General features: G+C 36.2%; 1 protein-coding gene across 3 annotated transcripts in view; it reads left to right on the plus strand.

Annotated features, from left to right (window-relative positions):
- The window catches only part of Purg (purine rich element binding protein G), a 34,320-nt gene that overhangs the window by 18,294 nt on the left and 3,284 nt on the right, over positions 1–12,742 (plus strand). Inside the window, exon 3 of one of the 3 annotated variants that reach the window (XM_008844937.2) lies at positions 12,023–12,736. The exons of the other annotated variants lie outside the window; for them this stretch is intronic. Coding sequence (XP_008843159.1) covers positions 12,023–12,067 — 45 coding nt within the window. The 3' untranslated portion in view covers positions 12,068–12,736. Of the gene's footprint in view, positions 1–12,022; positions 12,737–12,742 lie in introns of those variants that run through there. 3 annotated transcript variants of the gene reach the window in all.

The following is a 12,742-nucleotide window of genomic DNA, read 5'->3' on the forward strand; positions in this document are numbered from 1 at the left end:
GAGCTAACATAAAGACCAGTTCATCATGATGTATAAAGTCAGTAAGACATCTTTTTAACTACATGCACAAAAGCTTAAGTAGGCAGTACTTCTAGTTTGATGAGATTTTTAGACATGCAACCTAAATCTTGATTAAATATATTTGAAGCTTAGTTCCCCACATGGACACTTTTACCTCCTTGACTTGAATGTAAGTTTAAAATGAGACATTTCTTCTCCCTTTGCATCCCCTCAACCTTGCTGTGTGCTGATTGCATAAATCATCTCTCTTCACTTAATGGCCACTGTTCCTCTTCCTGCTTCTTTTCTGCCTTTTGAAATCACAGTGCTGAACAGAGAAATCTAAATGGTGACAAGTGGTAATGAAAGTGATCATTTAAAACCTGCAAGGAAATACTGTGTCATTTTTGTTTCAAAGATGCCTCACAAATTGAGGTGCAATTTAATACAGGATTTTTTGCTTCCTGTACATTCTAAATTTTACTTCAAGGTATTTTTGTGCCATGTCCAACATTATTTGATTCTAAACAGCTTTTGGAGCCTAATCAAATGGTCATATTTTCCTTTCAACAGATCTGCCATGTGCCAGACCATGTGCTCATATGTATGAGAAGCATGTTTGACGCCCTCATGAAGAGCTGTGTTTTCTTTTCCTTTTAGCAATTGATTCTTTAAACATGACTGTTTACATGCTTTCAGTGCTCAAAATATATTTCACTTATGCAAACTGACAGAAATACAATGATACCATTTTAGACAGTAATTTTGTCATCTTCTTTCCAAATCTCTCTTGCTGTCCTGGGATGGAAATAACAATTCTGTTTCATCTCATATGCTTACTGCGTTCAAGTGGTAATGACTTCCTGAGCACCTCGTGTGAGGATGATTATGAAGCTCCATTCAGACTCATCATAAAATGCTGCCGTGATTCTGTGTGTGGGTGACAGCTGGGAGACATGGAAGGCTCGCCGTGGTGGCATCTGTATTGCGTATTTGCTTTCTCTGCCCTAAGCTTCTGAGTTCTGCTTCACTTTAATTTCGTTGAATTCATTGTATATGCAGAATATTCAGAGATTCCTTTTCATGTTAGGATTTACAAAAGTCCATCAGTGTTAATGATGATGACGATGTCACAAATGTCTTAGCCACATGGATTAAGCTGATTCTACTCTGATGTGTTAGTAAATCAGCAGCTGTTCTAATTCTCACTATGGGAACATTATAGTGCAGATTACCAAGAGATACATCCATTTATTTATAGGTATAAGAAACTGATTTATCCTGAACATTTTCCTGTAACTGGTCATTAATTACTAAATATTTTCTGATTAAACACTAAAAAAACTTGAACTTTATAGTAATTTACATATAACTTGAAATCATTTTCAGAGTTCTTTCACATACTAAGCCTCATTTTAGCCTGATGAAGCTACTGACTTAGATTAGTTGCAAATTTTTAGCCCCACTTTCATAAACAAAACTGAGGCCCTGGCAGATGACATGATTTGCTACAATCACCAGCCTTTCTAGTAGTAAAATGCCAGGATGTTAATGAGCCCACTGATAATTGAAGCCTTCATACTAATGTTTGAAAAATTCTAAATGGCAAACTTAAAACCAAAAGTTGGTCAATTTAAAGTGTTTTTATAGCTAATTTAAAGAGTTTCTAAAAATGCATTTTAGCCAGATGTGGTGTTGCACGCCTATAATCCAGCACCTGGACCATGGGGGCAAAAGAATAAGTTCATGACCAACCTGAGCTACATGAGATCCTGTCTCAAAAAAAAGTTTTAAACTAAAAACAAACATTGTAGGTACTTTCGTGCTTTCATTTCATCTTTAAGCTCAGGTCTACACCTGGTGTACAGTTTGGCCGGAGCCCTGGTAAAAGATGCAGCCACTCTCTGTGCTGTGCTTGTGTTGGGACACAGGTCCCTTGACTGGATTCTGACCGTGAACACAGCAGCCTCCACCTGAAACCCCATCTACACACTTGAAGCTCTGTTGGAGCTTCCCTTCTTGCCTTCAGACTCCTGTCCTGTTCTTGTCAGGCACCTGTGTTGCAGAGTAGCCCGCAAAATATATTAGCAAATGTAACCTCATTACATTGAAAGTTTAGTAAATCAACTAGTGAATCTTTTCCTTATACTCTTTTTATATTTGTCTAGTTCATTGATTTTTAAGTGTTTATTCTTCGAAAACATCATACATGCATACAATGTGCCTATGTTCCTATGAACAAGATTTATATATGACCATATAATAAGTTGAAAGCAGACTTTCCAAAAATCCTGTTTGAAGGTTTTTGTCAGTCCAACTCAAGAATACGCATCTTCATTTCCATCATTATGAGTGTTTATGGTAGTCAACAGTGAAGACTCTAGAGCACTGCAGTATGTTCACATACCAAAGTTCGATCATGTTTGTTATATTTCTTTATAGAGTAAGAAGTCAGAGTAACACATATTGGAAATGTTTCCATTTCAATAGGATTAATAGCCCTGTGAGTAAAGCTTCAAGTAGGAAATCCACACAATAGAGACCTTGATCCTTGGTGTTCCCAGTTCAGCAGAGCTGTGCAGCATCACCGGTGTTAGCAGACTGAATATTGGATCATTCTGACCTTATTTCTGTGGCCATAAAATTTTCATGTGCATATTGGCCTAACCTGCACAAATTATCATATATTTATAAATTATCATATATTTAAATATATGATGTGTGTAAATATAGCACAAAATGATCAATATAACTAGGATTATTGAGGAAAACCTTAATAGAAGTTTTACATTTGCCTTGTACTATGAGATGAATAAAAGAAGAATAACTATAATCTTCCCCTATAGAAATCATTTCAACCATATTTCTAGATTCTGGGTCCCCATAAATTCTCAAGTTCCCTGTGGCTCACTGCAGAGCAGTAACTAGCGTAAACATTGGCGTCAGCCAGCTCTGGATTCAGGTCCAAAATCAGTGGTGTAATTTGGGCAATTTATTTAATTTTATGGTGGTGTTCTGAAATTTTATTCATTCAGCATTCATCCATGATGTTCTGAGTCATTCACTATTCCTACCCATCATCCACCATGTTCTGGGTCATCTTCTAGCTCCAGAACTTTGAATCAATACAAAGGCTAACGGTTCCTTGCCCTCACAGAACCACTGGTCAACTAGATTCCCCCTAAAGAAAATTGAATGTCCTAAGATGCATGAGGCTGGAGCAAAATGTCACATAATATACGCTAAGAAATATGAAATTAACAGCATTATTCATTCTCCCAAACCCATACAAATGAAGGGTCCCCCAAAATTACAACGAAAGTATGCAAAATTGGAAGGGAGACTCATTTTACCAAAAGAATTCCCAGGTAGCAATGGCAAGAGAGTTGAGCTACTTCTAATCCTGGACATGTGTTCAGTTAAATGTAAAGTGGCACAAATGCATACATGAAAATTGCTGTAACAAAAAAAAATTATACATGAGACCGTATCAAATTTTCTCTTCATCCAAAGACATCAAAAAGAAAATAAGTTGGCTGCAGAATGAATATCTCCTAGAGCAAATCTGAACTATTTTGTTTCCTAGGGTAAAAGGATGAATGTTGGGCATGAGTTGGGGACCACTTGCCCCAACAGAGAATTTCTTCACCTGTTTCCTAATATTGGCATAGGTATCCATGGTGACTTGACAACCTAAGATTTTCTTCTCTAAATATGCCATCAACTTTCATTTATTTGATTTTGATTTTGATGAAGAAGTTCCCTTTACCCCCATAAAAGATAGGAAAAGTATTAAGGATGTGTGGCTTCTTCAAAATCATTTAATTTCTCACTTCAAAGTGTCCTACTACCCAGTGTCTGTTTCCCTATCACTTTCCTTCAGAGTCAGTGGGAATATAAGGGTTTTATTCAAGATAATTCTTTTTTTCCCCTCTCAACTGAAAGAACTTTCTCACCAGTTTATTCTAAAATTGAAAACATTAGAAGTCATGTTTGGTGGTGCATATATGCATTATGCATATATGATGTCAGCCATTCAGGAAGCAGAAGCCGGATTGTGAGAGCTAGCCCAGCTACAGAGTAAGTGCAAGGCCACCCTGGGCTACAAAGTTAAGACCTTACCTCAAAAAAAGTTATCAGATTATGTTTGTGGGTCATTCTTATTTAAAGATTTATTTTTATTGAATTTTTGCAAATTTCATTCAATATATTTGTATCATATTTAGGCCCCGTCCCCTTACTACCCCCTGCCTGATCTCATGTACTGTAGTATATCTATACATACAGATAAATATTTTAAGACCTGTGAGTCCAATTTGTGTTCTTTTTGGATCATTTTAACTTACAAATCTTTCCACACTCTTCACTCCTTGGTTTCAGGATATAAGGAGCAATTAAAACTTGGACTCCATTGTTATACAGAATATTATACAGACCATCGTCTCGATCCTCAGCTTTCTTTTCTGCATACCTGAACTATATTTTCTCCTTCTGTCTAACACTGGAGCTCTATTTCCTTTTGACACTTAGGGACCTTTAAAATTCTATCAGAAATGGTCACATAAAACATCACCTGACTGTCCATTCTTTTGATTGTGTGTTTATTGTTCACCCTAGAGAACCATAAATCAATGACTGTTAGTGTCATCGAACCATTAGAGGAAAAATTCCTGAGAAGCTATGTTTCTTCGTTATTAATTTATCATTTTTACAATTGTATTAACATATTTATGCAATTTTATGTTAGCAATAGCAGTAACCATGACAATAATGTATGGGTTTGGGAAGTCGGGGCTTTCTTCTTGGTTTCATTTTTTACTAATTATGTGCCTACCCTTTTGCTTTTTAACCAATCTGAATTTGTTATGTGGCGTAAGCCACTATATAAGGTAAGAAATAGCAGTTTAAGGGCCACTGGGCTGTTCATGTGCTTCTCCCTCATAGCCTCACTTTATCCTTCGCTGGCCAGGCACTGTGCAGGGACATTGTTTTTCCTTTTTTGTATTTTTGCCTCCACTCTCAGGTGGAGCTGATAACAAAGAGCAAATGTTATTTTAGATCTCTGTGTGATATGGACTTGGAACAGCATAAGCTTTTGGTAGGTTTTAATTGAAATTACAAAAATAACTTGGAAAAATCATTGTCTGGCTTTTGATTACAGTTTTAACTTTACAGATGAATACTTGGCATCACTTGTAGACAAATTCTGTTTGGGATATTAGTATTTTCTTCTCATAACTAATGCAGTTTTCTCACTTATTTTTAGAATGATCACATAGTGTAATAAGGTTATTTCTGTAGGAAGCTAAGTATTCATTGGTCATTTGACTCTTGGAGTAACCTTTTCAAAACCAATGAGCACATAGCCAATTATAATGGTGAGGTAATCATAAATTAGGACTCAACTGTTGGAGTTCAAACAGTTTTAAAATGTGGAATACCACATATACCTTTCTCTGTACCAAGCAGCATAAAGTGAAACCCTGTTTCCCTGCCACCCGTCACTGTACGGAATCAGTCTCCTTTCTGTACCAGTGATGTCCCACTGTTCCACCAGTGATGTCTGGGATGACATCCATGTCCACTGTAAAGTATTCCTCCTGGATTCCATTCTGGAGTATGCTACTCTTTGTAGGAGAGTTTGAAGGGAAAGTTTAAAGTGAAAAAAAGATGCCAGTAGCCTTCTGATGTTTCAAAAAGACTATTTAATTGTGTTTCACTGCAACGCTCTTCAAAAAATTAAGATACAATTTACATAGTAGCAAATGCTCAGTAGCTAATACACCGTTTGGTTAGTGTCAATGAATATGGAGATGTGGAATATTTCTGTTCCCAGTCAACATTCCCATAGCCCACCTACCATCCTGATTTCCAAAAGCAACCATGATCTAATTTACTTGCCACATGTTGTATACTCTATTTTTCTTCATTTTGGTCTCTTTCATTTCCTTATTAGATCATGCATTTTGTTGAATTTAGTAGTAGTTTCTTTTTATTGCTTGATGCCTTTTTTTTTTCCCAGTCTTTTTGAGACTCTAAATTACTCTACTAAACGCAGAGGCACTGAGTGAGTGCACTTCGATTACAGTGTTGCCGTCCAACTCTTCTTTCTCTTTATAGTTCTGATGTGACTTCACAAAGTAAATGTTAAAAAATAATCCTAGGGGAGGAAATACCTATTTTATCAAAACATTGGACTGGGACAGGGCATAGTCATGCATACCTGTAATCCTAGCACGTGGGAGGCTGAGAAAGGAGACTCATAAGTTCGAGGCCAGCCGGGGTTCCACAGCTTAACTTTTTCTTTTTAGGAAAAATGGTAGATAAAACGCTTTCATGTTATTAATGTGGTGTTGCCTTAGTAGTTGCTGTGCACGCTTAAGGTGATGTAATGTGCACCTGATGAACTCAATCTTATAATTAGATATTCAGTTTCATCTGTAATTCCTAGGAAAGGTTGTGTAAGTCAGATTACTAGGTCAATAAGAATGGCATCTAGATTGCATTTGGGTTTTCTAAAAGTTCAACTTAGACTGGAGAGATGGGTCGGTGGTTAAGAGCACTGGCTGCTCTTGCAAAGGACTCAGGTTTGTTTCCCAGCACCCACATGGTAGCTAACAACCATCTATAACTTCAGTTCCAGGGGAATCCAATGTCCTCTTCTGACCTCCGTGGGCATTGCACAACACGGGCACACTTAGATATATGCAAGCAAAACACCCATATACATTAAAAACAAGTTATTATTTTTATTTGATGTGTATACACATATTGCCTGCATGTATATAAGTGTACCCATGTTGTGCAATGCCCATGGAGTACAGAAGAGGCTGTCGGATCCCCTGGAACTAGGGTTATGGACAGTTGTTAGCTGCCATGTGGGTGCTGGGACTCGAAACTGGGTCTTCTGCAAGAACCACTGAACCATCTCTCCAGCCCACGTTTTTAAATTTTTTTAAATAATAAAAATTCCTTCTTTTGATTAACTGTCCTAGGGGGTCTGTCAATCTTGTTTACCTTTTCAAAGAACCAGCTCTTGGAGTCATTGATTCTTTGTATTGTTTTCTTTGTTTCTATTTCATTAATTTCTGCTCTGATTTTTGTTATTTCCTTTTGTCTGCTGGGTTTGGGTTTCATTTGTTGCTGCTTTTCAAGTGTCTTGAGTTGCAATGTTAAGTCATTTATTTTTGTTCTTACCAATTTTTTAATGTAGGCACTTAGAGCTATAAACTTCCCTCCAAGGACCGCTTTCAGTGTGTCTCAGAGGTTTTGTTGTGTTGTATTGTCCTTTTCATTTAGTTCAGGAATACTTTTCTTTCTTAACTTCTCCTTTGACCCATTCATCATTCAGGAGTGTGTTGTTTAATCTCCATGTGTTCATGTAGTTACTAGGGTTTCTTCCGGTGTTGATTTTGAGCTTAATTGCGTTGTGGTCTGATAGAATGCATGGAATTGTTTCAGTCTTTTTGTATTAGTTGAGGCTGGTTTTGTGCCCCAGTATGAGGTCGATTTTGGAGAAAGTTCCATGGGGCGCTGAGTAGAAAGTATATTCTTTGGTGCTTAGGTGGAATATTCGGTAGCTGTCTATTAGGTCCATTTGATGTATGGTATTGTTTAAAAATTCCAATTATACATAATCTAACTTTTGCCATTTTATGTAGTCATTGAGGTCTGGGAGCAGCAGTGAATTGAAGCAAGATTGTGCTGTAATTCTGGGGAGCTGTAGGACCACACTGTTCCAACATGCCTAAAGGGTGGGTGCTTTACTCTGCTGTTGTCCTTTTCAAGAGAGTTCTGTGTCCTAAAAATAACTGAATGTGATGTAACAATGGAAAGGAAAGGGCATGTGACTAGTCCCCCTACATCCTTAGCTGCCTCCTCCTCCAGCACTGTAGGGACACAGAGATCCCAGAACATTGTCACATATCAATAGCATACACAACAGATACTTTCTTGCCATTGTGGAAGGTTAACACATCATTTTCAACATTTAATTACTCAGTTACAGAAAAGAACTATATAATAATATAAGTTTATATCAATTCAATGGGACAGATACCTAAATGAAATAAAAGAAAATTTAGCCAGCATGATGAGAGGTTATTAATAAAATGCACTTTTATTCTAATTCTCTCATCTTCACCTGTGTTCTTACTCCTTTCACCTTCCTGCCATCACTTAGTGCCCCTAACTTTCTTTCTCACTCTTTTTAAAATATACTTACTATTGGTTAGTGTATATCTGTGTGTCTGTGTGTTTATATAATGGGGCTGGGGGTGTGGTACACATGTGGAGGTCAGATGACAATTTTATGAGTCAGTTCTCTTCATGCACCTTTATGTGGGGTCTGGATATCAAATGCAGGTTCATCAAGCTTCCCCAGCAAGCTCCGTCCACAGGACTGTCTCACTGCCCCTCTCCCCCACTGTTATACTTGCTTTTCTCCTGGTCTCTATTTTACTATTCATATTTCAATCTACTAATTACAAAAATACTGAAATGAAGCTTCTCTTTAACATGACCTACTTTAGTGTAGAGTTTCGCCTACGTCGTATTTCTCATAAAAAGGCAGTTTGATTTTAATTACCAAGAGAACCTCAGTATAATTTAACCCGTAAGAAAAACCTACAGTGCCATCATACAAGCATCAAGGATATAATTCTCAATTCTAAAGACTGATATCTCTTTTGAGCTATATATGTAAATTGAATTCTCTAAATGTTCCATCATCATTTAGTTGTAATTAATTTTAATTAACTGCCAATGATGCTTCTTGCCAGATGGAATAATGTCGATATAGCCTCTGTTCCCATTTGAATATGAGAATTGATATCCGCTTCATGTGAGGACGTAAAGAGATTGTAGATTTTGAACTGGAGAATTACACACCACCTTTCTCAGTGCGTATGTGGCTTCAAACTAGCTTAGCCCAAGTTAAAGTTCATTTTATAGTAAATACTTTCCTCCTCCCATTTACTTATAGTTCTGACTAACAGAAAGTAGATTTCTGCAGGACTATGGGTGCAGCTTAGTGGTACAGTGTGTGTTGAGCATATGCAAGGCTCTGGATTTAATGTCCGTTATTCAAAAGAATTAGCCTTTTACTTCCTAGTTTTTTATTTCATTGTTTTGTTGTTGTTTCTCAGTCAACATGGTATCATTTAAAATGCTATTTTTATATGCATACATAGTGATTTAAGTTAGAAATTCAAACAGTATCAAAAGCCACATTTTCCCACAGATATAATTTAAAACTATAAGTTCGATTTTTATAAGAAATAGTTTATTTTCCACTCTTGATAATGGGAAATGAGGTCATAGGTTCTACGTCATTGGTGAAGCAAACTATTCTGTAGCTAACAAGTTCATGGAAATGACTAGGAACAGACTCCTAAATACAAATTTTGTTGACAATGTAAAATATTATAATACCCACATAATACTGATGTAAGTACAATTATTTAGGATTTAAAAGGCTTTTCGTGGGATTATTGCCAAAGAAGGAGTAATGGTGATTTATTTGAAGAAAACAGTGAATACTCAGTTGTTTGAGAGTTACAAAATATACTTTTAGGGCTTAATTATCCTTTCTATTGAAAAGAAAAGTTTTTAAGAAAATAGATTTTTTTTAAAATACTGTACAGATTCCCATATTATCAGAGGAACAACCAGTTACCCTACTAAAGACTTTTAGAGCTGGAAAAGACTTCTGGCATCATCTGGTCCAACCTCCTCAGCATTCACTCAGTTCAGTGAAATCACTCTTCTTCACGGTTTTAGCATCCTGCTTTTACACTGTCCCCCACCCCACACACTCATACCACAGTCCTCAGACCCCAGTTGCTGTGTATTTGGAACTGTCTTTTCATTCCCTCTGATACTCTCCATGTTCATGCTAATGGGTGCAGCTGTGAGGCTTATTTTCTTGATTCACTATGTGTGAACTAGCTTCAGAAAAGTATTGTCTACTGTATGCAGAAACACAGCTTTTAATTAACTACTGGCAAAGGTAAAGATGAGAATTCGGATTTGAGAAGGAAGCTGTAGTAATAGTCAGTGGTGTCACCTGTATTCTGGAGAATACACTTCACTGGGTTGTGCCATAGTGACTCAAGAATGAGGAATGTTTTTCTGTTATTTCAGATTATAGTGCTGCCTACCATATTGTAATGAAGAAGCTGAAGGAGGCTAGCACAGCTTTGCATAGGGATGCAGTGCTGTGGGGTGGGGGTGGATTATATAAAGGTTGTCCATTTTCTCAGTTCTGTTTCTCATTCATTAAATCAGCAGGCATTTCTTTTGCATATTGCATGATCTAATCACTCTGCTAGGCCTTAGAATACACCACAAGATCTGGTCTTTGGCCCCAAAGATCATAAAATATGCCTGGCGGTGAATGCCAGGTAGCTATCTGCAGAGCACAGGAGCCACGTGGAACTTGTACAAGGTCTCCGCAGTCCCACCGCTATACCCAGCTTCAGGGTCCAGTGAGAAATAAATACTGTATCTGTTGTGGGCATTAGATGAGTAAGAATGCTATAAATATAAAAGCTACATAATAGAAATACAAGATTAAGTAATATAAGTAGGAGTGGTTCTCATGGATATATTCAGTATGTCAAAATTTTAGAACTTCTGCTGTAAACATCTATCCTAGGTAAATATAATTACCCAGATTTTACAATGTCAAGAAAATATGTGTGTATTAGCAAGAGATATTTCATATTCTTAGATAATTTGGTATATTTCATCAGTTACATATAGTTGGAATACTACATATATTGTGGAGTTTCCATGTCTGCAACTTTGATTACGAATTTTTTTGCATTTCAGTATTTTAAGTATTTCTCAAACAAATTTTAAATGCTTAAAGCTATCAAAGCCTATCATTTAAAAGTAAGGGATTACAGACAGTTGTTAGCTGCCAGGTGCACTTACCTACACGCAGGCAATACACGCATACACATAAAATAAAAATAATAAAGGGATTAATTTTTATACTGAAAACTGTAAGAAGGTTTTGTGACTGAATGTGTAACTATTCTGCATTAGCCTGCCCATTGGGCTGGCAGGTGGAGGGACAGTATTAATGATTCATCATGCCCAATCCGTTCTGATTTTACTTCTGTTTTTTAATTTTTAACTTTCTCAGAGGCCTACAGTATCAATTTTTGCCTCTCGCTATTATCTGCAAAAGAAAGGTTTATATAATTGGGCATTTCTTTCAGATGCTTTTATGAAGTATTCTTGTACTGAAGATTGGAATTCTCAAACTGTACAAAGGAAGGGATTCTTTTTTAGATAGTTATTTGCTGTTCTGTGATGATTAACTAATCTTAATTTTAACCAGCCTTCTCACTATAATTAAACGGAACATTATACCTAGTTAGCCTCTGGCGTAGGAGAACCCAGATGACCTGCCATTGAGAATCATGAACTTCCATTCTCACATTCCCCTAAACAATATAACTTTTAACTCAGTTTTCAATGAGACAACTTCCAAGTTTAATTTCATCAAACTTAGAAATAGCCAAATTTAAATATATTAATATAGTTATTATATTGTAAATAACTTCCATCTTTAATTCTTACCTGATTAGCAAAATTCAGCAAACTTCCATATGACTCCTTTTGATTTTTTTCCATATATTGGTGCTTTGGTCCCCATTGTCCTTTTGTCCTTATTATATCTCCTTTATACATTTCCATTTAGTGTTTCTATTTAAATACAAGAAATCTAAGCATGAAAAGTCAATAACCCATATGTCATATGTCATGCGCTTTTGCTGTACTTCATAAAAATGAACAGCTAAGGTGAGAAACTTCAGTATGTAATACCGTTTTCAGAACTTGGTTATCATATAATGTTGTTCAGTGATTGAAGGGAATAAGTATAATATGTAGACAAATAGATTTATAAAATAAAAACTAAGCCAGTATGTTTTTAAAGTGTATGACTTCTCTGCATGGCATGGCTGACTGTTACTAAAATTTGCCTAAGCAAGCTCTCCTGTGTTTTCAGGTTTTGTGGAATGCTTTCACTATGCTTGGACTTAAATCCTCCTAAAGACACAGACTCTTAATTGTTATCTCTTAAAAACACTATACTATTTTTTAGAAAGTTATAATTCATCTTCCTAGTTATATTTGTGCTGTTTGTGAAGTTGTACTATCATGAAAAAGATAAAACTGTATATGTACTTAGATTTTGAAAGTAGAATCATGTGCATTTAGAAAAATATTTGGTAAGTTGTGGCACTTTGAAAAAGGAATGTGCAATTTTAAAGGTTTATACCACTTTGATTTTTTAAACCCTGGAATTATTCTTACTAGGCTCTAGAGTCAAAACCAAACCCAACCCTAAGAATAGCACTTTTCTCCTGCTGTTAATATCTGCTTGACTCGTGATGTGAAACATTTCACATAGACTGTTCTTCCAGTGAGATTTTTCTTCCTCTTATACCCTGACCTCAATACCTTTAACTTAAAGAACACTCAAAATAATCCAGTGCTGACCAAAAGAAAAATAAAAAAAAAAATTTGAGTGTCACGACTATTTTCTCTTGTGCCTAATTTGAGTAATTTTCTCGTTTAAAAAATCCTGAAAATCAAATATTCAAACATTTTAACTAGTTTTTAATATTACAAATATATAGTCTTCAAATATATCTTCAAATCTGGACTTGCTCAGATAACGAGAGAGAGAGAGAGAGAGAGAGAGAGAGAGAGAGAGAGAGAGAGA

This window comes from Nannospalax galili, unplaced genomic scaffold (assembly GCF_000622305.1).
Source record: "Nannospalax galili isolate Female #2095 unplaced genomic scaffold, S.galili_v1.0 scaffold680, whole genome shotgun sequence".
Classification (NCBI taxonomy): domain Eukaryota; kingdom Metazoa; phylum Chordata; class Mammalia; order Rodentia; family Spalacidae; genus Nannospalax; species Nannospalax galili.